Below are 23036 nucleotides of genomic sequence, written 5' to 3'. Positions count from 1 at the left end.
CGGTTGGTGAGTCAACGTAGGTCGATCAACACACTGAAGGTTCTTTCATAGAAGGGACACAAAAGTCCCTTCTATGAAAAACACTTCTCATCTATGTGTCTCATAGTATGAATCATTTTGTTTCTCTAATGACAGACTTTGAATTCAACATACTCTGTGCACCCTTTCCCCTTGCTTTCCTTTCCTCTCCCTCCCTAGGCTCATCGCAGCGGCCTCTTACTTTCCCTTCTAGGCCACTGTGATAGGGACGCTAGCCAGACTTGTTATCCCCCTCCTGTCCCTCTCTATTCTGCGGGGAGGCCAGTGTACATCTGCCAGGTGGGGCTGTTATCTGCACTGTCACTCGTTGACACCGTGGCCCCTGCAAGCTGCAGGGACCCCGCGGTCAAAGGCATGGGTTGATTGGCTGACGGAGCCCGGGAGGAGATTTATACGTCTTTAACAAGATCTTATGGGTAATAGAGGTCCCACTAACCCTGGGCTGGGGGTCTGTATATAGTCTCTTCTTTCCCTTGAGAACTGCTGCTGCCTCGGGAGGATTTAAAAACCCTCGCTGTCCCCCTTTTTATGGAGGACTGACTGGAGGACTGATGCTCTGGCCTGTGCAGATGCTAGCCAGTATGCTTTTTTTTTCCACTATGATGATATTTGGATATACAAAGTACTCTTGCAAGCAATAGGAAAATTACCCTAATCAGGGAACTTTAATCTTTTTAAAAGCAAACTAAGCTTTTTATTTCATGTGACTCTTCTGCAAATGGCTTGTTTCTGGCAACCCAAAAATAACAGGAAAGGATGGTTAAAAAAAATGGGTTTGACAGGTTCAAACATCCCCGCGCTGGAATAACAGGGATAAAAACCAGCAAGGCCCATAAAACCCCCTGTCAGAGTATGTCTTTGTTTCCTCCCTGCCACATAAGCTGCACAATAACAAGAGCAGATGTGCACACTCAGACGCAAGTAAATACCAGAGAGGCTATCAACATTTACATCTAACTCTAATTAATACTACTTTTATGGGATTCTTATGTCAGAGACTTTTGCCGGCAAACAGCCCTGCAGCTCAAAATACTTCAGGCTTTTGCAGAAATAAAAACACATCTTAGTATCTTTAATTCACAAATAATCTGGCGGTATTGGAAGATGCTGTTACAAGTAAACACAAGTATCTCACACGAATGGAAATATTAATTGACACATATTTTTTTAATATAGCCCTTGGTTCAATATTTGTAAGGCCCAAAGGAGAATAAACAGCTGAATAATTTACCAAGGACAATACTTTCTATTTACGCTATGATAGACATCTGTGTATCTGTTCTCTCATCTCCTTCAGAGTGGTCCTTCATACCATATAGGGGTTTAAGGATGATTTCTGAGATTCCTTGTTCTCTTTTTTCTCCGTAACTTAACAAGACATTATCTACTTATATTTCCTGGACTCCTGATGCTGCGGAGCGGACTGATTTCCAGGAACATAGATTCTCATATCTCCCATCACATCACAAGGGATAAGTGGAGAAGGCAGTTGCGTCGGCCCTGCTATCCCAGTCCCAGTGTTCCCCCTTCTGGGGGACAGAAAAGTGTCCGCATCCCAGCACTTTCCTGCTCTCCGAATACCATTTCCCATTTTTTAACTTGACATTATGCATCTGTCTGAGATGCATCAATAACATAATACTTGTAATCATATGGACATTTGCTATCGCAGATGTTCTAGAAGCAGTGGGGTTCGGTTGTGCTTTCTGCGTGCCTTGAGAAGGTATTGGTATTGGGGTCGAGCCAACACTTCCTGCCTGAGCCCACCACATGTCCAAAATCAGTTGACCAGAACGGGAATATAGCAAACATTTCACTTTAGATATCAAGTAGGCGGGTCAACTAGTCACTGCATGTATAAATACAACATATATACACATGTCCTTCTTTTAAAGCATTAGTAATACCTCCTGAAGAGCTGGAGATGATCATTTTCTCTATGTTTATATTTGCATTCAAAACGGCATCCCTTGGGCACATGAAAGGAAATGGAAAAAGGGTGCAATTAGCCCATGAGTAAGCTTCCTCTGTGTTTGTCTGCTGCACTTATCACACACACACAGACACACAGACACACACACACACACATATACACACACACGCACGCACACACACACACACACACACACACACACACACACACACACACACACACACACACACACACACACACACACACATACCTGAATGGAGCTTGACAAAGGAGAGTCAGAGTGGTCTTCCCAACTGTTATTACTACTAATACAGGACTAAAGAAACCTATAGACCTACAGACACATGACCTATAAGTGGAGCGTGGCTAATCCGTCCATTAGAGCTGTCTGGCCATGTCACAACGCAGTTACCCTTATCGGCGCTATGTGGAATGCGAGTCATCGTTTATCACAGTGTTTCTTTCTTCCTCAAAGAGCATGCGGGGACTTTCATTGACGGCATGACAAAATATATGGAGGAACATCTTTTGTTTACCATTTTGATTAGACATCAGAGGTTGCTACAGCAACTGAGCGCTGATGCAGAAAATAGACGAAGCCGCCATGTCAGCCCTGCGCCGACACCACATGGTCACACCACATCAGAGCCACACGTGGGGGGAACCAGAAACAATGCCCCCTCTCCCCCATGTCGGAGACGCTCTGACGTCCAGGCAGCATGTCGTCTGAGATTGGGTTTGTAATAGGATAATCCAGCAGGAAGGGAGACGCTAATGTCAAGTAGTTAGACCTGGGGGGGTTTCAGATCCAGGTCTTGTTATGCGACGGGTGTGTTTTAAGTGAAGAAGACACCCCAGGTCGATGTATTGTAAACATTTCAAACAAGGTACAAGTTGTTTGAGGCGACTTCCTCCTTGAGGGATTATTGTCCCTGAAGACACTGTGGCGGCTGATTTCCTGCTTCCTCATGCATGACGTGATTGAATGAAAATAGGACGAGAAAGGCTTAATCCTTTGTGGAGTTATTACTATCAATTATTATTCTATTATATCATTATTAAATTACTATGATTTATTCTATCTCTATATTTGAGCTGTTAATATATATGTTTTAGTAATGACTGAATCAAACACCATCCTCACTTTAATCCCCATTTTATTAGGACGAAGAGTGTCATTCAACTACTGAAACAGTTGCACAATGAGTACAATAATCTTAGGTCTGGATATTATAGGTAGAACATTAGATCTCAATAATGAAAACGCTGCACCCTGCATATATCGGTCATAATAATAGTAATAATAATGTAATGTAATGGCAATAATTTATTCTGGCTAAAGAAAGACTCACACCTCTACCCCTTTGCCAGCCAGCTGACTATCAGTTCGGCAACTGAGGGAAAGGGTTTGTTTTATTTCTTGCAGTTGCAGTTCTTCTGTCAAATTTCAGTCCCAGCTGCAAGTCCACCGAGCCATCAGTGTCTCTGTCTGTGTCCTTGACTCTGTCTGTCTGGGTCCGCGACTCTGTCTGTCAGCGTGTCTTTAGTTTATTCCCCATCTCATTCCGACGTAAACACATCTCAGCAGCATCACAGTCAGGGTAGACAGCTGCCTTCTCTGGGGCCACAGAGACCGCCGTGGCGTTGCCCATTATTCCTCCAACACACCGCGCCGTCGGGACAACCGAGGAGAGGCTGTTGACAGGGTCTGTCCCCGTGCACATTCTGGAAGGCGCCCGCATGGGTTTGAAGTCAATCTCTAATTAACGTTGGTTGTTATTTGGTTTTATTTGGTTGTAGAATGAGCTGAATAGAGGCCACACACAGTGCATCATGGAATCCCTGTTGTCATTGTTTTTTTTTGGTCAACACAGTTCACAATCCTACTCCATGAGCTTGCTTTTTATCCCTTGTTTGCCTTAGTTCTGGAGCCCATTCGCTTCTATTCACAATGTTGTGTGAGTGGGATAGTTACATATTTCACTACGTCTACATGGAGGCAATCAGTTCCTCTGATGGTCCGTTCAAAGGACAACACGCACCAGGCCAACAGGGGGAGGCCATGGGAAACATTTCAGCGGGCAGTTTGTCTGCATTGCGAAAAAATAAACAACTTTGATCAGCTCCAATTCACACATTGCAGCTTTTAAAAACTGAATATTATATCGGTCTACTTCTCTTCTTTCTTCTAATTTCCCCACGTTGATAATTCTGGATGTGTGCAATCTTTTGCACACATTGTGCGAGTAACGTACATGCTGTCTTATCACTGGCGTCCTGAGATCAGGTCGTTCATGTCATCCTCTCACAGGGCATAAACGTCCAGATATTGCTTTGCACAGTGCAATGTGTCATGTCTGCAGACACCACTTGGCAGGCTAGTCATTCAATCTAATGAACAGGCTCTGGTCAGTTTGTTGGTTACTGGTCACAGTGTTTTAGATAAAAGCCTGATTTGAGCAGGACTTTTCAACAGGGGTACCATAAAGAACAGTTGAGTTCATGTAGCAATAAGCGTTAACTCACACTGAACAAACAGTTTATTAACAGTTAACTAATGGTTTAGTAATAATTTACTTATGTTGTTATCAATGGTGCTTATGATAACTTAGGTATTTATTTTTACATAATTGAATAGAGTTAGGATTAATCCTAACTCTATTCACCCTATTCTATAATGTATGAATGGTTACCCTATTAAATAATGTATTCATTAGTTAACATGAAAACCAGTACCTTAATCAACATGAACACCATTACTTAATGATTACTAGACCATTCATCAACCACGCACATAGGGTACAAGAACACAGTAGTGTGAAGTTCCCACAAGGACCAGATATAGCATATATGGCAGATATAGAATAAATGTTCTGCTCTTCCAATGAAAGCTCGAAATATCCAGCTGACAAAATAAGCACAAGCGAGTGAAATAATAAAAGTTAATTCCCGGCGCATGGTGTCCACCCCGGTGGACGAAGGCCGAGGTAAATTGCTACAAAGTGTTTCCCGCTTTAATAAAAACTGAACATTTTAGGTCAGCAGGTGCGGCTGTGTTCCATAAAGGGGAGGAAATGCCACCGGTTTACCACCTAGACGTAACAGCTACAGTCCATAAACATGTTTGGTCCACGCAGGTCAGGCATTACAACGTCTCCCATTTAGTCAAGGGTGGTCTGAAGCAGTTTCTACGTTATTGCAGTGCGCCATAATGCTAGGATGACCAAGTAATGGTACAATCAAGATACAATTCTCCAAAAAACGTCAGCAGACTGCAACAACAGCAATTGGGACTTTGTTTTCAGCCCTTCAATGCATTTTGCTTATGGAGTGCCAAGACCATAAGATACATACTGCAACACAAGGGCCCACTGTGCATGGAAGTGTGCTACTTTCACCTTGTAATTCTGGTGCGAGAGACCATGCACCATCCTACCCCTATTACGGATTATTCGGAACTCACTTGTAAGGGGAACAGGGTCAGATGTGAGGGTCATCCTAATGTGTCAGATTCAATGCAATGCAATGCAATACAATACACACAATGCATGTATTAGCCCAGGTAGGGAACCGTGTGTCCATCTTGTGCCCCTTGGCAGACCCATCGGTCATTCAGTTCACTGGAGTCCCAGTGTTATTCTAGACAGAGCAGTATTGGATAGAGCAGGGTTGTAGGTTGCAATTCGCATGCTTGTTAAGCAGGATTCCCAAAGCGTACAGAGAGTTCAATGGGGCATGCACGTGGACTGTTTTAAAGTCATCACAGGCCTTTTAGCTTGATTTCCCGCTGCTTGCACTGGTTCACTTATTTATTTACGTTTTTCTGCCTTTTATTCGCTCCAGTTTGCCTTTTATTTCTTTCTCCACTTTTTTGAATAATTTAGCTCTACTTTACTGTGTATTTCCATCTGATGTTTTTGGAAGAACACAGGGCTTAAGTTAACGTGCGTATGTATTTTGAGCCACTCAAGGGTCTTGAACCCAGCGGGGTCACCACGTATGGATGCACTTTAGATCCCACTGCCGGCAGGAGAACATGTTCCTTATTGCTGACATGAGACCACCAAAGCTGATGATGTTGTCTTTTTAAGTGCAGTTTGGTTCCATGCCAAAGTTTGATTTAAAGCAGGACTCGCCGTTGACTCATTGGATGACAGAGTTTTCTCATTACTTGGGACACTGGCCGTGGTAGCCTTTGAAAATAAAAGGTTATCTGTACAGAAATCAGCTCTAGTTTTATTGCTTGTTATTTTTTTTAATTGTTGCGCAATCAAGAGCTAATCATTTGGCAGAGCTAGCGACCCTTTGTTGGCGGCTGCGGTCGAGAGCGGCAGCAGATGCACTGTGAGGCTCTTCCTCCGTCTCCGGGACCTTACAATTTTCTAATTTGCTGAGCGATGACTAAAGGAGATGCTCATTTTGTGTTCCCCCTGGGGTCATATCTTTGTCTCTTTTCAGAAGCGTCAAGTCACGACGGGTTCAGTTTTAAGTGTTTTAATCTATCTAGCTAAAAACTCAAACCATGTTATTATCCTAATAAAGAATTACAATGTTGAAAATAATTTGTTAAAAACAAATAGTACTGTTAAAAACAAATAAAGTCTTTACAGAACCATGTTGATGATAATAACACATAATAATCTTTAAGGTGCAATAAAACCAAAATATTTATTCGTTTTTTTTAGCCTGGTACAAAATTAGTATTATGATCCTCAACATTGTTTTCAGCGCCATTTTGCAATCTTTGTCTTTTAATGGTAAGGACCAAACCATCTATGCAACCAAACCAGCAATGAAATAATAATCGGTTTGTCTTCACTGCTAAATGCCGGCGTATACATTGATAAATGCTTGGTGGGACTAAAGGAGTACACGTGTAGTGGGAACTGCATCAACGGCTTGTTTGCATCTGCATCAAAGTTTTATTTTCGTCAAGTCGTACACTAGCCTCTTTCGAGCTGTCCTGTTTCCATACATCTCTAATCATGTTGAACAGACCAAAAGGGCACACACACACATACACACAACGATAAACATTATCTCTTCATTTTCAACAATACTATTAATGTTTTTCATCACAGCTCTCCTTGTCTTTGGTCTCTTTGCTGAGTTTTGTTTCTGTCAGTGCTGTGTTGTCAGTGATTGTCTGCAGCTGATGTCTGTACTGTTAATGCTTTGATTTAGCCCTGGTTTCCCTTGTGGCCTTATCTGTTCCCTGCCCCACTCTGGTATCTAGAAGCCATCTGTGGTGAATGCCTGGGGTTGTAGAAATGGACAGTTTGTTTGGTTTTGTCTGGCACAAGTCCTGCTGTGAGGTGAACAGTATTTTAAAGGTCAAGGGAGAAGTTTTGTTAAAGTCAGAACGGGTTTCATTTGATACCTTGACCCCTTGTTTCACATTATTTTCTGACTTGTTCTGAGAATTTCCTTCAACACAAGTAATATAGTTAGACAACAACGCAGTCGTCAACTGTGCACAGTACATACAAAATGATCCAATCATAATCCGCATTGAATGCGGGGCCTAAAAGCCTTATCCTATATACTTTGTATCATTAGCCTGTTTATATCTCTCTATCTGGCTTCCCAATCTTTCATGGGCAGAGATGTACTGGAATAACGAAGAAGTTGCATTCTTGACTGTTCCGAGAGTTTGTTGCCACAAGACTAATATGCATTAGATTTATTTCCATACCAAAATCAGGTTGCAAACCCCAAAAACCCAATTCTGTCCATGGGTTGTATCCATTTGTATTCTGTACTGTGAAGCAGACTCTTGTGCGAGACGTTATAGAAGCCTTATGTGTTGTCTGTGTTCAAAGCCATTTATTATAAACCGATTATAAAGCCACCTGGTATCGATATATGTGACACGGGCAGTGCTTGTCTTAATAGCCGCTGTTAAAAAAAGAATGTATATATATATATCCAATGAAGTTCCAATGAGAAGTGCATTGTGGCTGTAATTGTTTTAAGAAACGACAGCTTTAATTGAGCTGAAGGGCCGTCACATCCATTAGTGCTGTAGGAACATCGCGGGGTGGAGAGGTGCTGAGGCTCTGGACGAAGCATTTCCTCCCTAAGTGCCGCCATACATCATTTGCTTCAAAACATTTTTTTGGAAGTGTTCATCCGTAATGGCGTTTCAGTGAGCACGGATACAGTCACTTCCTGCTCGTAATGAATGTTTACACAAACGAGCCCCTCTAATGAAACAAGTGAGATCTGTAATCGCAACGCACGGGGTGACAGCGCCGGGGCTGGAGCGAGGCCCAGAGTCATAGCCCTCCTCATTAGGGTTTAACCATCAGCGGGCCGGACGTGACTCAGAAACCCCCCCTCCGGGACAGCGGTGGTTTGTCAGGACGCATACAAGTCACCACGCTCACGAGAGCCTCCAACGCTGGGTCACCGGGGCCCGAGGGCGGTACAGTGGGTGTTCACCATCTCCTCTCCTCCCATCCCACCCACGACTCCCCCCTGCGGTCACGGCATACTCGGCCTGGAACGTGAGGACGAGCCCGCTGCTGGGGCCCTGCGTGACATACATTCCGACGACATCACTCCGGCCGTCGGGGGGTTGGCTCCCCGGGGGAAGGGGGGGGGGCTGAACTGAGGGTCCATCCATCCGGGCCGGACGCCTCCAGTGGTGGTTCACTGGATGGCAACCAGCTGAGCGCTGACACCATAATGCCGGCGGAGGCCTAGTGTCTGGACGAGGTTAGGGCAGGTTGTGGAGGCCGGGCTGTGCTGTACAGCTTCCTGTCACGTGATGCCCCTCAGCAGAGCACAAACGTCATTTCACTAGCGTTTGCAGCCCAGAATCAAGCGTAACATTTAAAAGATTGACTTTGAAAAACAAACGGCTTTCAGCTATTAGTTTATACTGTGATACAAAAACATGTAAATGCCACATGAGGGCAAATTATTTTACACCCTTTGACTTTTGTCTAAGCGGCACTCATTTCTTCTTCGACTTTGACTATTCCAAACTTGGCAGCGATGATAACAGTCTTGACATCCTGCTTGGAATAACAATGGAGTCCTCGGGGGATCTGCTCACTTTTTCCTTTCATCTGATTCTCTTCCTTGCATCTTTCCCTTCCTTGGTGTATTGTGGCTTTTTCTGGGCCCCTTTTCCTCTTCCCTAAACATTAACCAGTGATGTTCATGATACAAACACAGCCATTTCCTATCAACTCAAAATGCTTAATGCCATGGCCAGGGCCTTTTTTTTTTTCTCTCTGAAAAAAAAAGAAAAGGTTTTTAAATAGTTTCCTGTGCATCAAAACACTGTATTTCACTTTTGTTGTTGTAACTCAATTATCCAAAACAAGAGGATTTTGTTATTCTGATAAATTTCATAGCAAACGACTCATTGCCTTATCAGGGCCAGCTGTTTGTTTACATACGGACAGCGACATCAATCAATCCATAACAACCATGCAGATTTTCAGATGTGCACATGAAGTGCAGAACCTGCAGCACAGAGTCAATATGTAACTTCACAACGTGAGCAACCTGTATATAAAAGCAAAAAAGCAAAGACACTCAAGACATGCGCCCAAACACACATTTTGACAACCAGACTCACACTCAACACCTCACTCCTCCTGCAAGACTCACCAGCTCATTCACCATGTCGCCCCGTCAATAACAAAAACAACATCATAAATAATGCAGTCTGGCGCCGGAGCAGACTAACTAAACATTCAGGGCCACCATTTGGTTTCAACGTGGTTTCACGTTTCATTCCAATAAATTCAATTTCAACTTTTGTGCCCTGCAGATGAACCCACTGCCTAAATGTGGGATTTAGCAGAATCTTAATCAGACTTTATGGATTGACTGTCTTTATTTTTGTATTCCTCCAGCAACACAACCCCCCCTACTGGGACGCTTTTGGGCAATATTCCTGTGGGACCCTGGTCAGAACTGGACGTGGTGACGGTGGACTGGTGGATTTGTGTTTAGTTTCTCTGATGCCCTGCATCAGAGGCAGATCCCCAGGCAACACTGGTGTGGGAGTGTGTGAACTGCTCCTCTTGGTTTGAGTGTGGCCCTGCTATACATTTATGAGATACATTTATGAGATACCTAAGAACCCAGGGACGCAGAATCAGATGATGGTTTGTGTGTGATTATGATGGACCCCTGGCCCACTGCTGGGCAGGCGAGCCACTGTTACTGAGAGACCTGCTACACCAGCATGGCTGTACCTGCAGAGACCCCCCCCCCCACACTCCCACACAGCACACTTCAAAATGCTGCAGACAGCACTTTTAAACAGTAGCAATAAAAGCTGAGATCACTACCGGTAATGCGGCCATTTTTTCCCCTGCCAGATTCTGTAAAGATATTCTTAAGAAAAACCTATTCTGTATTAACTTCAATAATGTAGTGTGTGCCTGTATTTTTGTGTGTGTTTCTGTGTGTGTGCTTGTGTGTGAATGAGCAGATGGGTGTGTGTGTGTGTGTGTGTGTGTGTGAATGAGCAGATGGGTTTGTGTGTGGGTGGTTGGTGTGTATTTGGTGTACATGTGTTTTTTGGAGGGAATTTGTGTGTGTTGTGTGTGTGGGGGGGTTTTGTATGAATGAGCAGGTGGCCCTGTGTGTGTGTGTGTGCCTTTTTGTGTGTGTTTGTTGTTATGTGTGTCTGTGTGTGCATACGTGCATGAATGAACAGGTGGGCAAGTGTATAGATTTGTGTGTGTGTGTGTGTGTGTGTGTGTGTGTGTGTGTGTCTGTGTGTGTGTGTGTGTGTGTGTGATTGGTTGCGTGCGTGTGTGTGTGTGTGTGTGTGTGTGTGTGTGTGTGTGTGTGTGTGTGTGTGTGATTGGTTGCGTGCATGTGTGTGTATGTGTGTGTGTGTGTGTGTGTGTGTGTGTGTGTGTGTGTGTGTGTGTGTGTGTGTGAGAGAAGTGGGGCAGTACCCCTGGAAGCCACTGTGTGCTAGAGGAGCCCAAAGGGTGGTGAGGGAGTTGTGGTAGACAGTAAACAAGGCTTTGGAGTTAACTTTGAAGGTCACCGTTCTCCAGCTCGCCTCTGGCTACCTCCTCAGACAGATTGCCTTGAACCTTCTGCTGCCCTGGGCACTGCCAAATATGTCCTCTGCTCTTTGTTAAGGTCCGTTAGACTCGCTATACCCAACCAGAGGTCTCCCCCTTCCCTCCTTAATCACTGTCTTCTCCTCCTGCCCTCCACTCTGCCACCATTCCTCACCGTGGCTAATGAAGTCTAATGAAGCTCATTGTTGTTGAAGATACTCAGATCCAGTCCACAGTAATAGAAGGTGAATGATGAGAGGGCCTCTGGAGACCATCCAGATATTCAAGTTTGCGTATCCCAGTGAATATCATTCAGATTGTTATATGGAGACGTTCTACCAAAAGCCTGTAAGCGATTACTCTCTTACTTTTGTTTCTTGGTTCTCTTGATGCGCTGGTGCTCTGGTTCTCTGGTTCTCTGTTTCTGTTGGTTTCCCTTGTTCTTCTGGTTCTGTTGGTTGTCAGTTTCTCTGTTTACCCTTGTTTTCTTGAGCTCTGGCTCTAAGGTGCTCCTGGTTCTCTAGATCTCTGTTTCTCTCGTCTTCAATTACTCCTTGTTCTTCAAATGATTTTGGTTCTCTGTTGGTTCCACTGGGTTTCTGTCCTATACTCTCCATGGTTTCTCTGTTTTTTTTTTCCCGTGTCCCTGTCCTAACCTCTGCATGGTTTCTCTGTCCTCCAGAACAAGATCATCCTGGACCCGCTGACGTTCAGCGAGGCCCGCTTCCGGCCCTCCCTGGAGGAGCGTCTGGAGAGCATCATCAGCGGCGCCGCCCTCATGGCCGACTCCTCGTGCACGCGGGATGACCGCCGCGAGCGCATCGTGGCCGAGTGCAACGCCGTGCGCCAGGCCCTGCAGGACCTGCTGAGCGAGTACATGAACAACGTGAGTCTTTACCCCCTCTCACACACACACACACACGCATGCACGCACGCACACACGCACAGACGCACGCACGCACGCACGCACACACACACACACACACACACACACACACACACACACACACAGACACATGCACATGCATACACATGCATACACACGCACACACATGCATACACACACATGCATTTAAACATATGTACACAAAGTGAATCATATAAACCCACATGCATATCCACAAATACACACACTAACAGACGCATGCTTGCATACGTCACACACACACACATGCATACATGCAGATGAATATATTCACACACACACATACTTTCAATCATATACACTGAAATACCTACTGATGACCACACGCCTGTATAATCTCACTTTAACATACACACTTGGATTTATGCAAAAAAAAAAGAAATGCTTATGTTTAATAGGATGATTGGTAAATTCTGTCTTTCTTAGGAAATTCATTGTTCAAATGTATGCTCCTGGCTGTTTGTCAGGCAAAGCAAACACATACTATTATTTCTGACAGTTAATCATATTTCCGACATTTAGATATGCAATAATTTCCTGTTATCCAATGTCCGTATGTATGTGTGCAGTTAGGTTGTTGCTACCGCAATTGTGGCGACGATTCCACAATGCAAAAGCTAGTTACTTAAACCCATCCTCTATTGGGTTAGGGCTCACTGATGAAAGCCTTTTCATTCATAGTATCATGAATGTAACCAACTGGGTGTGGGTTGCCAATTTCCAACCATGCATTCAAATGACAAGCGGCCTTCAGTGACGCCTTTTCCATCACCTATTACATAACAAGCTGTGAGCTCTCCCTCAGTGCCACTATTCATATTTTCAAACACAGTCAAAGCGAGATCAAAGTTATATCCAAGTTTCCAAGGTTTTATTCAAAGTTAATTGCTCTGGCCGAGAGGGTATGGCAGAGCTACTACAGCAGACCCGCTCCTCAACTCACTCCTGTGCGTGTGTTGCTGCCTACTGCTTTTTGGAGATCTTTGAGATTGCCAATTTGCCCTTCAATACATGATGATTGATCGGTTAAAGAGTCAACATAACAAACGTTCCGTTATAGTTTGTAGTGCTTTTGTCAATTTTTGCACAAAAAAGGACCAGAGTAGGGTTTTGCTATTCAAAGAAAACTTCTGAAACATCGAAAATGTAAGAAGCTTGAAAAAGCATTAACATTAAAGTGCTTTTTACTCTTTAATTAAAGTCAAAGAACTATCATTGGAGTTTTCCTTCATAAATATTACAGCATCACACAACTCTCTCGAAAACATTATAAGTCACATTAAAAGCCTCCAAAATGAATGATTTGGTTCATCGCCAACCTCCTTCACTTACATTTATTTGAATAGGCCTGCATTGAGTCAGTGTAGTGGATCAGATGAGAGAGAGAGAGAGAGAGAGAGAGAGATAGAGCATACATACATAGAGAGATTTTACCATAGGGAGACGGAAAGACATACATCCATAGAGAGACAGACAGACACTAGCAGGGAGATGTGTCAGTAGAGAGACAGAGAGACAGACAGACACTAGCAGTGAGATCTGTCAGCAGAAAGACCGATGGAGAGCTTCATCCTGTGTGGTAAGGCAGTGGCTGACAGGGAGAGTGTAATGCAGTGTCCACAGCGTGACGCTGGCAGCACTGTGACTTTCTCAGCTCCACAGCCTTAATATAGTGCAATACATCACAGTGAGAGCCCAAATGTGTAAGCACCATAGCGCCGGAGATACAGGGCCTGGCTCGGTGCTTAGATAACCCCCTAATAGCCTTGGCTGAAGCACTAACTTACTGCAGTGTGCCGGCCTGCTTTTAGCGTAGTCACATGTTGAACTAGGGTGGAAATTAGTTGAGCTCTCTATCAACCGCTTGCATCGCTCTTTCCCTCTTTGGTTTTCTTTGAATTTGGACCGTTTGTTATTGGCAGTCTGCTCTCCAATGAAGGCATGGTCGACTGTTGAGCTGAGGCTGACATCTTGATCACTGGCATTAACTTGCAGCGTTTTGTTTTTTGCGTAGTCGTACACGGCCTCGAGTTGCCATTTCATCGACCGCCAAAGCCCTTCTTGTCTCTCTTCCTCCCTCACTTGCCCACGCCTTTCACCCCTCAGGGTTAATGAGGCATTATGCTTTTCGAACGTAATCTCCAAGCTTTCCAAACAATTGGATGATGATGACTGAATCAGCAGCTCAATGGTACTTCTTAACCTGAACACCTAGACATAAGGAAACCTCTTCTGCAAATTGCGGATGATCCGCCATCATGCCAATTTGTAACTCTGTGCGACATGCAATATAGCCTTTACTCCCAACCGGCAGCAAAGTAAAAATCAATTGGAAAAAACATTTGAAAAAACGTATTTTAGATGTAAATATACTATACTACATTTTGACACTACTACCCACGGTGTGTCAAAGTGACCGAGTAGTGTGCGAAAAAACATTGCCATGTCAACATGACTTTCACTACGAGTGCGCCGGTGGAGCAGCCGGGTTGTGAACCCGAGCTGCCGTGCAAGGTACGGTAGCTCAGTGAACCCGTGCTGCCGTACCTTCTCTTGCCTGAGGAGGTAGAGATTGGTTTCTGTTTGCTTCCTTGCAATGCTGACTTCATATCCAAAGTTTCATTAAAAAACTGCTTAGAGATGCTTGCTGCTTCGGGTAGCTTCTATAGCTAACGTGCCCCATACGACACACACTATCTATCTCAGCAAGGTCAAGAGAGCTCTTTTCTGTGCTGGTCAGGGGTGATTATTGGAAGCGTTGGACCTTTGATGCATGCTTTATCCTCTGTATCCCTATCCTTTATGAATTCATCAATATCCCAGCCTTGCAGGTCACGAGTGATCGGGTGGATTTACAGTGTTTGAGAGCAGCCCACGTGTATCGGCCTATTAGGATGTCATTTAAGGTCATCAAGCCATTGCCCAGTCTGCTGAATATCGATGTCACAATATCAACTCTCTTGCTGATGTGGGAGAATTATACTAAACCCTTAAAAGGATTATCATCATTATCTTGACTTAAATGCTCTATGAATGAGATAAGCGTTGAAAGAACACTGGGTTGGGAAGTCTCCTGAAGGGACCCTAGCTTCCTAAAAAGATCATCTGTTATTCTGTGCCACCAGTATCTAATATTCCCGGTACAATAGAATTCTTGTGATGAGGTCGAGACAACCTTATGATTAAAAAGTGTTGGATTGGAAAGAAATGGATAAGGAAGCGAGGGATGAGGGGAACTGCTTTCCCTTGATGGATAAGGGAGGCAAGGTGAAAAGGATGAGGGGAACTGGGTGAAAGGTTTGAGCCAACAATACATGGCCAACCAAGTTGTGCTTAAACAGAACATGAACAGAACGGGAAGAAACGGAAGTCGGTTGATGTATGGTCATTGTTTGATAACAGCCCAGGCGTGGAGCTTATGTGAGGAATCACAGAGCGTGACTATAAAAACTGTTTGCCCAAGCTGGAAAAGCAGGTGTTCTGCAGACCAGCTCGGCTTTTGAATTACTTTGTTAAAGTTCTAAATAAAGGTCCTCAACTTATCCGGCGGTTTCCTTATCTTTTTCCTTGTTCGAGTTTAAGGGTTGTACTTTCCACAACACTGACAAAAGGCACAGTGCAATAACCAATGAGCTCGCTATCGCTCTGCTGTCGGCAGGCTATTGTTCTCGTACCCTTATTTCTGAGACAAGAAAGGCCCTCGGGAATGCTACTCTGTCAAGCTAAAGCTCCTCTCAGATCACAACCCTGTGCCCTGCGTGCTTGTGTACATTCGACGTGTCTGACTGTAAGTGATACCGTGTAGGATGATGGCACATCATCGTGGTGTACTTATTATCTGTAATATTTCTCTGGTAGAATTGACAATTTTCAGGACCACTCACTCAAGGGGAAACAACGTTTTTGGTACAGTTTCGGTACCCCTGTTCACAGTTGCAGTGCAGTGTGTCGGCCCATGGCATATCTCCTGCCCCCCCCCCCCCCCCCCTTCCTAACCCTTACTTCCTCATGAAAAGCTTCAAATGGTCCATGATCTCATCAGTGAACGCAGAGCCCCTTAGTGAACGCGTGCAGCGCGCCGGCTCCTCGCTCCGCTCTCTTGTTGTTGCTAAAGGAGTTAGCCGTGCTTCATTAGAGCCCTGAGATGTGTTGTGCAGGCTGCAGCTGGGAGAGCGAGGATGGCCCGGGGCCACAGCAGCCAGGAACACAAAGTGAATCACAGGCCCCGGCCCGCACTTCAAAGCCAGGATAAGCTATCTCAGTTTGTGTAGGAGATGGCCATACCTATAGAGATGTGTATCTATATATCTCTGTATAGATGTTTATGTTTTGCTTTATTTAAATGAGGCCTGACTTGGAACATACAACATACAAACATCTTGTATGGAAGCACACTGAAATAATGAATTCAAGCATGAATAAATACATTACACATATATGTATATAGGAGTACATATTTTAGTGCATTAATGATAATGTGAAAGCATAGATGACGACTACACTCGTGACTCCTAGCAATATGCAATGAAATGAAATAAACAGAAAGACACATGTACTTGAATTGGCATTGATGTATTTTGACAATAACTACAATCTGGAAATATAACAAAACTTCAACAACAATCATAGTAGAGTCTGCACAGTCATGGGATAATTAGGTGAGTGCTGCATGCAGCGCTCAACTATTGTTCTTCATAAGTTTCTTTCTTTCTTTATTATTCTCTGCAAACTTTGGGACCTATCTCCTTCCTCAATTTTTCACCTAGAGACTCCATTCAAATTTTTAAATATTCAGAATAGCTTGGAATCACGCGCTTCTGTTCCGATTTTTTAAATATTTTATACTTTTTAAGATATTCTACTTTTAAAATATTATCTTTTTTTAACATGGGAGTCAATGGGAGGACAGCAGAGCCGTCTTCTGGTACTTTTAAGACCGTTTAAGACCTAACTGAAGCAATTTTCAACCGTTTATCTTCGTTCAAACCATTTAACAAATCTACACACTTGTATGTTCAATAACAGTTTTAGTGTCAAACCGTCATATTCTACAGTTGGTCCAATTGAAGCCGTCCGCCCATTCTGACACTTAAATTACTCAAGACATCGTAACTAACTTTTCAACCGTTTACCTTCGCTCAAAGCATTAAAGAAATCTACACACTTACATCTTTAATAATATCCAAACGGAATTTCGATATCATTTAAACTTTATTCAGAATCACAGTTTTAGTTTCATACCGGCTTCGTTTTCAGTTGGTCTCATTGATTTACGCTGACGCTAGAGCGTGAGGACGTTCAGCAGTGTTGCCAGATTGGGCAGTTTTTCTCGCCGGATTGGGTTACTTTTGGAGGACGTTCAGGCAGTGTTGCCAGATTGGGCGGTTTTTTCTCTATTGAGATACTTTTAATCACGCACCGGCATTCTTCGCACACTTCGTTCAATTAATTTAACATTTACATTTCCATTTTCTTAAATGGTGTGCTTGTTTACATTGTTTACTCCATTTAGACTTTTGAACTTTTGTTCAAATCCCTTCACTTGATTTAAGCCATTTAACGTTTCTTTATGTCTTAATCTATTTGGCTTTATTAAAAAATATTTTCAACCTCACTTTGCACTACAGCACTCACCACATTTTCTGCAGGAAATGCATTTTCTAGTTAATTAAAAGTATTTTATTGCATCCAATTAGTTAAACCTCAGTCATACCTTGTTTTCTGGAAAAAAATTGTCTCACAAACTATCAATTTACTTACTTCTACTTAAAAGTCCTGCACATAGGATTTAAAAGCTATTACTTAAAAGAAAAGTCTGAAATCTTACCTACTGCACCTTCACCCTCTTCTAAAGACAGAAATACAATATATATTGCTTAAAGATCTGTAGGGATTTAATTTGCATGGCCATGTGTTGATATTATTGGAACAGTGGGTAGTATTATTATATTAGGTATTATACAGTATATTATTACTGTATAATATGTTATTATTACAGTATTATTGGCTACGTTCTTTCCATCCACACCAATTTGGAGATGCAATCACAAAATGTAATATTTAAAGTTGAAGTACATAACATTTCAACACCCTCACTTACCTGGACATATCTGTAATAAATGCCGACAAAAGTGATTGAAATAATGTTAAAAAATAAATATAAATCACGTCAGATAAATGTCCTGTCTCTTTGTTGACATGCCATGTTGCATTCTTTCTGCAGTAGCCCAGCATGGACAACGGCTCTTTGCATTCTTCACTTACCTTATTTTATCTTAGGTTCATGATTATATGCTTTTATAGACAATGACATCATTTGGACGTTCCTACTGGCACCATGCACAATCAGAATAAAGGCCAGTACAGGCCACCATAGCTTCTCCCATCTCGGTGGAAAGGGAAGCGTGGGAAGGTTGGGTTTGTTGCAATTTGCAACTTGAAAATGTAATATATTTGTATACAAAATGTGAACACCGATGCCAGAAGTAATTCTGAATACTGAAATATAACTGAATATTTAAATATGACTGACATTTTTCTGAATACAAAAATAAAGCTGAAAACTGAAATATCATGTATATATATAACAGAAAAATAAACATTCAGAATGATAGCACCGACATAATATGAGCAAAAATACTGAATATAATGCTGAAAAATAAATACTGGAAAAATGCTTCACAGAAGTAAAATACAAATATCATACAAATATATATATATGAAAAGATTAATATGCTGTAAAGCCATAAGCCTATTACAGGGTATTAATATAGCAGACAAAATAAACACCATTTATTTACCAGATCCAAAATGCAATTATGTACTGATCCAGTCATGTACAAAAACCTTATAATAAGCAATAATGAGGCAACTACATCTGAACACTAAGACATATCTTAACCCTAAAACACACCTGAATACTGGGATATAACTGAGTACTCAAATATAATTGAAGTGTCATAAAGGAACATTCGGTTTGTTTTTAATTCCCGACCACACGTTTCTGCAGAAAGCCAAACCACAGCACAAGGTTAATCAATGTGATGGCTGGCTATAAATTAGGTTAAAGTGACAGCAGAATGTCCATACCTGTCGCCAGTGCTAGTGGTGGGTGATTGGTGACAGCAGGCCCGGCTCGCCGGCCCCTGCTGAATCATCAGCACCAGCTGATTTAGTTACGGCCGCTCCGACACCGCAGATCTATCAATTGATCCAGCAAGTTATTCATTGCTGGCCAGGGTCAAGGGATCGAGAGAGAGAGAGAGAGTGGGGGTCCGCAGTCTAGATTGGCCCACCATTACCTCTTGAGAGAGAGAGAGAGAGAGGGAGAGAGGGAGAAGGAGAGAGGGAGGGAGAGAAGGAGGGGAAGAGAGAGAGATAGAGAGAGAGAGAGAGAGAGAGAGAGAGAGAGAGAGGGTGAGAGAGGAAGAAGGGGTGAGGCTGGTGGGTCTCAAGACAGAAGTGTTTAGCGATGGCTGCGGGGGAAAGGATGGCCAGAGCGCTGATTTCACTGTTGACCAGATGAGACATGTAGGAGTAAACATAGAGGAGGGGGAGGGCAGTGGTCTGTAGGGTGGGACCAATGGGCCCTCTGCTCACAAGGGCTGTGATGACACATTCCCTGCACATGCACATCTCCCTAAGTGTGTGTGTGTGTGAGTGTGGGTATGTGTGTGTGTTTGCTAGTGCCTCTCATGCCAAATTTTACCATCAGGGAACATCTCTGTGTTTTTCAATCTCTTGTCTAAGTGTGACTTAGTATGTTGAGGCTGTCAGCTACACAATGGAACAGGCTGGGGACTATGTCTGCATGTGTAGATCTCTGCCTATTAGAATAATGTTTAGAGTGTGTTTCTGCCTGTGTGTGTGAGTACGTGCCTGTGCGTCTGTGTGTGTGTGTGTGTGTGTCTGTGTGTGTGTGTGTGTGTGTGTGTGTGTGTGTGTGTGTGTTTCTGTGTGTGTCCACGGGGACTAGGTCTGGGCATAGATCCCTGCTTACTGAAATAAGTTAAAGGGAGATGACACGCTGTAACTCTGCCTGCTGGACTGTTGGGTCGTGTCCTCCACACTCCGACGGCCCACTAAGCCCTCTGCTACCCTGAGTCTGCACCCAAACCACAACAGAAGAAGAACTGCCCTCTCCCCATACAAAGAAATCAATATCTTTCAACATTTAATTTTCATATATCTGAATAAAAAAGTATAGGCTATCTGTATATTGAAATGCAGCTTAATACTAATCTCTTTACACAACACTAAAGCATAACTTAAATATATCGGAACACAAATGTACCTGTAACCTGAAATGGAAATCTATACTACAATATATTGCAATAATAAAGTATGTCATAAATATATCTGAAACACTCAAATATACCTGTGTACTGAAATTAATCTCAATACCAAACAATAACGCAGCACTAAAATAAAACCTTTTTACATTTTAAACACTAAAATCGACCTGCACAGTGAAATGTAACTCAATACTTGAATACAAGGCAATGCTAAGATAGAAGTGGAATAAACCTGCAACACTACAACATACCTGTATACTGACATGTAACTCAATACTGAAATATAAAGCGATTATAATATAGAACCAAGTAGAGCCAAACAGAAGCACCAACAGAAGGGGGCCGGTCTCATCCCGACCTTTAACAACCGGTGTACTCCGTGCTGCAGAACCTCCCTCCCCCCACAGTGTTTACAGTACCCTGTGGTCTCGCCGGCATGCGGGCGTGACTTTAAACAGGGAGGCAGAGGCTGGACACATTGATCGATACCCCCTCCTCCCCCAGTCCCTCAGACGGCCCTCCCCTCCCCCCTCCCTGCTCGCCTCCTGCGCCGTCCATCACCCGAGGTTGGGTGAAGGACACATGCAGTGCTCCGTGGGTGCCAAGCAGAGGAATCTACCTTTAAGCCCGGCTTGGGACCACAGACCCCCACAGCCCCTCATCATCCCCCCCTCCTCACAGGAGATTGAGGGAAGATTATTCTCCCAAGACGTGTGCCCCCCCCCTTCGCCCCCCTCCTGTCCTCCTCTCAATGTCGTTGATAGGAGGTCTTTTGTTTGTTTTATCAATACCTCCCAAAGTCAGGGGATTCAAATGAGTTGCACGTTGATATTTCCCTTGAATACTCATTTTTGCATTTTGAACTAACTACTACATGTACTTGGTCAGTTACTTGTGTATTTGTGTATTAATTAATTTACCTTTTACTATCTTACACTTCCTTAGGCATTTATTTGTGATTTAATCATGAATCAATCGATCAAAGCTTTTGTCCATTTTTTCACCGTACCAACACACAGGGTTCTGTAATTGAAGCAACAGCCCATGTCCCTCCATTACATTATCAAACTTCCCATGCAGCAACATGCCACCACATCAAATAGGTCTCCCTCCGCACTGCGAGCACTGCACTGAATTGCCAGATGATGCTTTTATTTGACCTTTTTCTGTACCTTTCCCTCCTTCCTTTCTTCACTCCCCACATATTTCTTCCTCCTTACATTAGCTCGTTAGAAAACACAGTCTCTGTTCCTCCTCCTCCCCTTCTCTTTCTTCTCTTTTTCCTTCTCCTTCTGCTTCTCCTTCTCTTCTTCTCCTTCTTGGTCCTCTCTGTATCCGCCCCCATCCAGCCCGAACCCAGCATGTGGCTGTAATGAGGCTGCCAACAAACAGACCGAACATGGCACCATGCAAACACTCCCTCACACTCCAACTAGCCCAAGCCAATGTCCCTATAAAAAAGGGGAAACACATAATCGGCCACAGAGAAAACACACACACACACACACACACACACACACACACACACACACACACACACACACACACACACACACACAAACACAGCAAGCCTTTGGTTTCTCTCCTTTCATAGTGTGACTTCATGCCAGTTGCTAACAAACCCTGTCTCCCTAACTGAGCTTTCTCTAACAGTGCCTATACCTCAGCCGCTGGTGCTCCAGGTAAGAATAGAACCGTGAGGATAATTAATGCCACACAAATTGAGCAATGAGTATTATTTATAATTAATGTCTATCTATTGTGACTTGGCAGTTGCCTCTTGGCTGCAGGAGAGGGTTCGTTAAGCGAGCGTTGATTGCGTTTTTTCAGTTTTGTCATGTCAGACACATTGATACCGTCAGGATGGCCCCGTGCGTGGCCGTCGCTAAGTCAGCGTTGTCTGGTCTGCATCTGCTGGATGTGAAGGAACCCGGCGGTGGGCAGGCTCTCGGGTGTGTTCTTTACACTAACTGCTCTTCTTATCATATTCTTATCCTTCCCTAGTTCTAGTTCCCCGCTGTAGGACTTCCTAAAGCCAAAGAATCCGGTGCTGTAAAAGAAACAAAAATGCACACAGTGGCTACATTGCCGGGGATGCACGCTGTGCATAAGAGCTGAAACACGGGCGACATCATGTTGCTAAAGTAGTCTCTACACACGCCTGTAGACCGTCACAAATCTCTCCCAGCACGAGCCCACATACCAGTCCCGCGGATGCACGCATGCGTACACACACACACACACACACACACACACACACACACAAACACACACACACACACAAACACACAAACACACAAACACACACACACACACAAACAAACACACACACACACACACAAACACATGAACACACACACACACAAACACACACACAAACACACACACACACACAAACAAACACACACACACACACACACAAACACACACACAAACACATGAACACACACACACACAAACACACACACAAACACACACACACACACACACACACACACGTCGTACAGCGCATGCAGAGACCCACGGGCATATCCCTTGCCTACGGACGCATACACCCGAAGACAAGGTACAGCATAAAAGTAAAGCAGGAAATGGAATAATTCATAAGGGACCGTACGAGAGCTCACATCACAAAGAGGCTACTTTGCACATCACATCCAGCCCGACTGCAGCGTAACCAACAGGTACCCCCTGGGAGCGCTGCTGCAGAGAGGGCTGCTGTCGCGCTCCAGCCTTACCCAGCACTAAGGCATTATTTTTATATTGATCTGGGAATAAGACCAACGAATAAAATGATG

General features: G+C 43.6%; 1 protein-coding gene across 3 annotated transcripts in view; it reads left to right on the top strand.

Annotated features, from left to right (window-relative positions):
• ctnna2 (catenin (cadherin-associated protein), alpha 2) overlaps positions 1–23036 on the top strand; it is a gene marked incomplete at both ends in the record, with an annotated part of 254093 nt that overhangs the window by 49415 nt on the left and 181642 nt on the right. For all 3 annotated transcript variants that reach the window (XM_079758937.1, XM_079758938.1, XM_079758936.1), the window contains one exon: positions 11702–11905. In XM_079758937.1, the coding sequence (XP_079615063.1) occupies positions 11702–11905 (204 nt within the window). The remainder of the gene's footprint in view (positions 1–11701; positions 11906–23036) is intronic.

Source organism: Pollachius pollachius (genome assembly GCF_949987615.1).
Source record: "Pollachius pollachius genome assembly, chromosome: 2".
Lineage (NCBI taxonomy): Eukaryota > Metazoa > Chordata > Actinopteri > Gadiformes > Gadidae > Pollachius > Pollachius pollachius.
The sequence above is the reverse complement of the archived record's forward strand: the minus strand, read 5'-3'. Positions and strand labels throughout refer to the sequence as shown.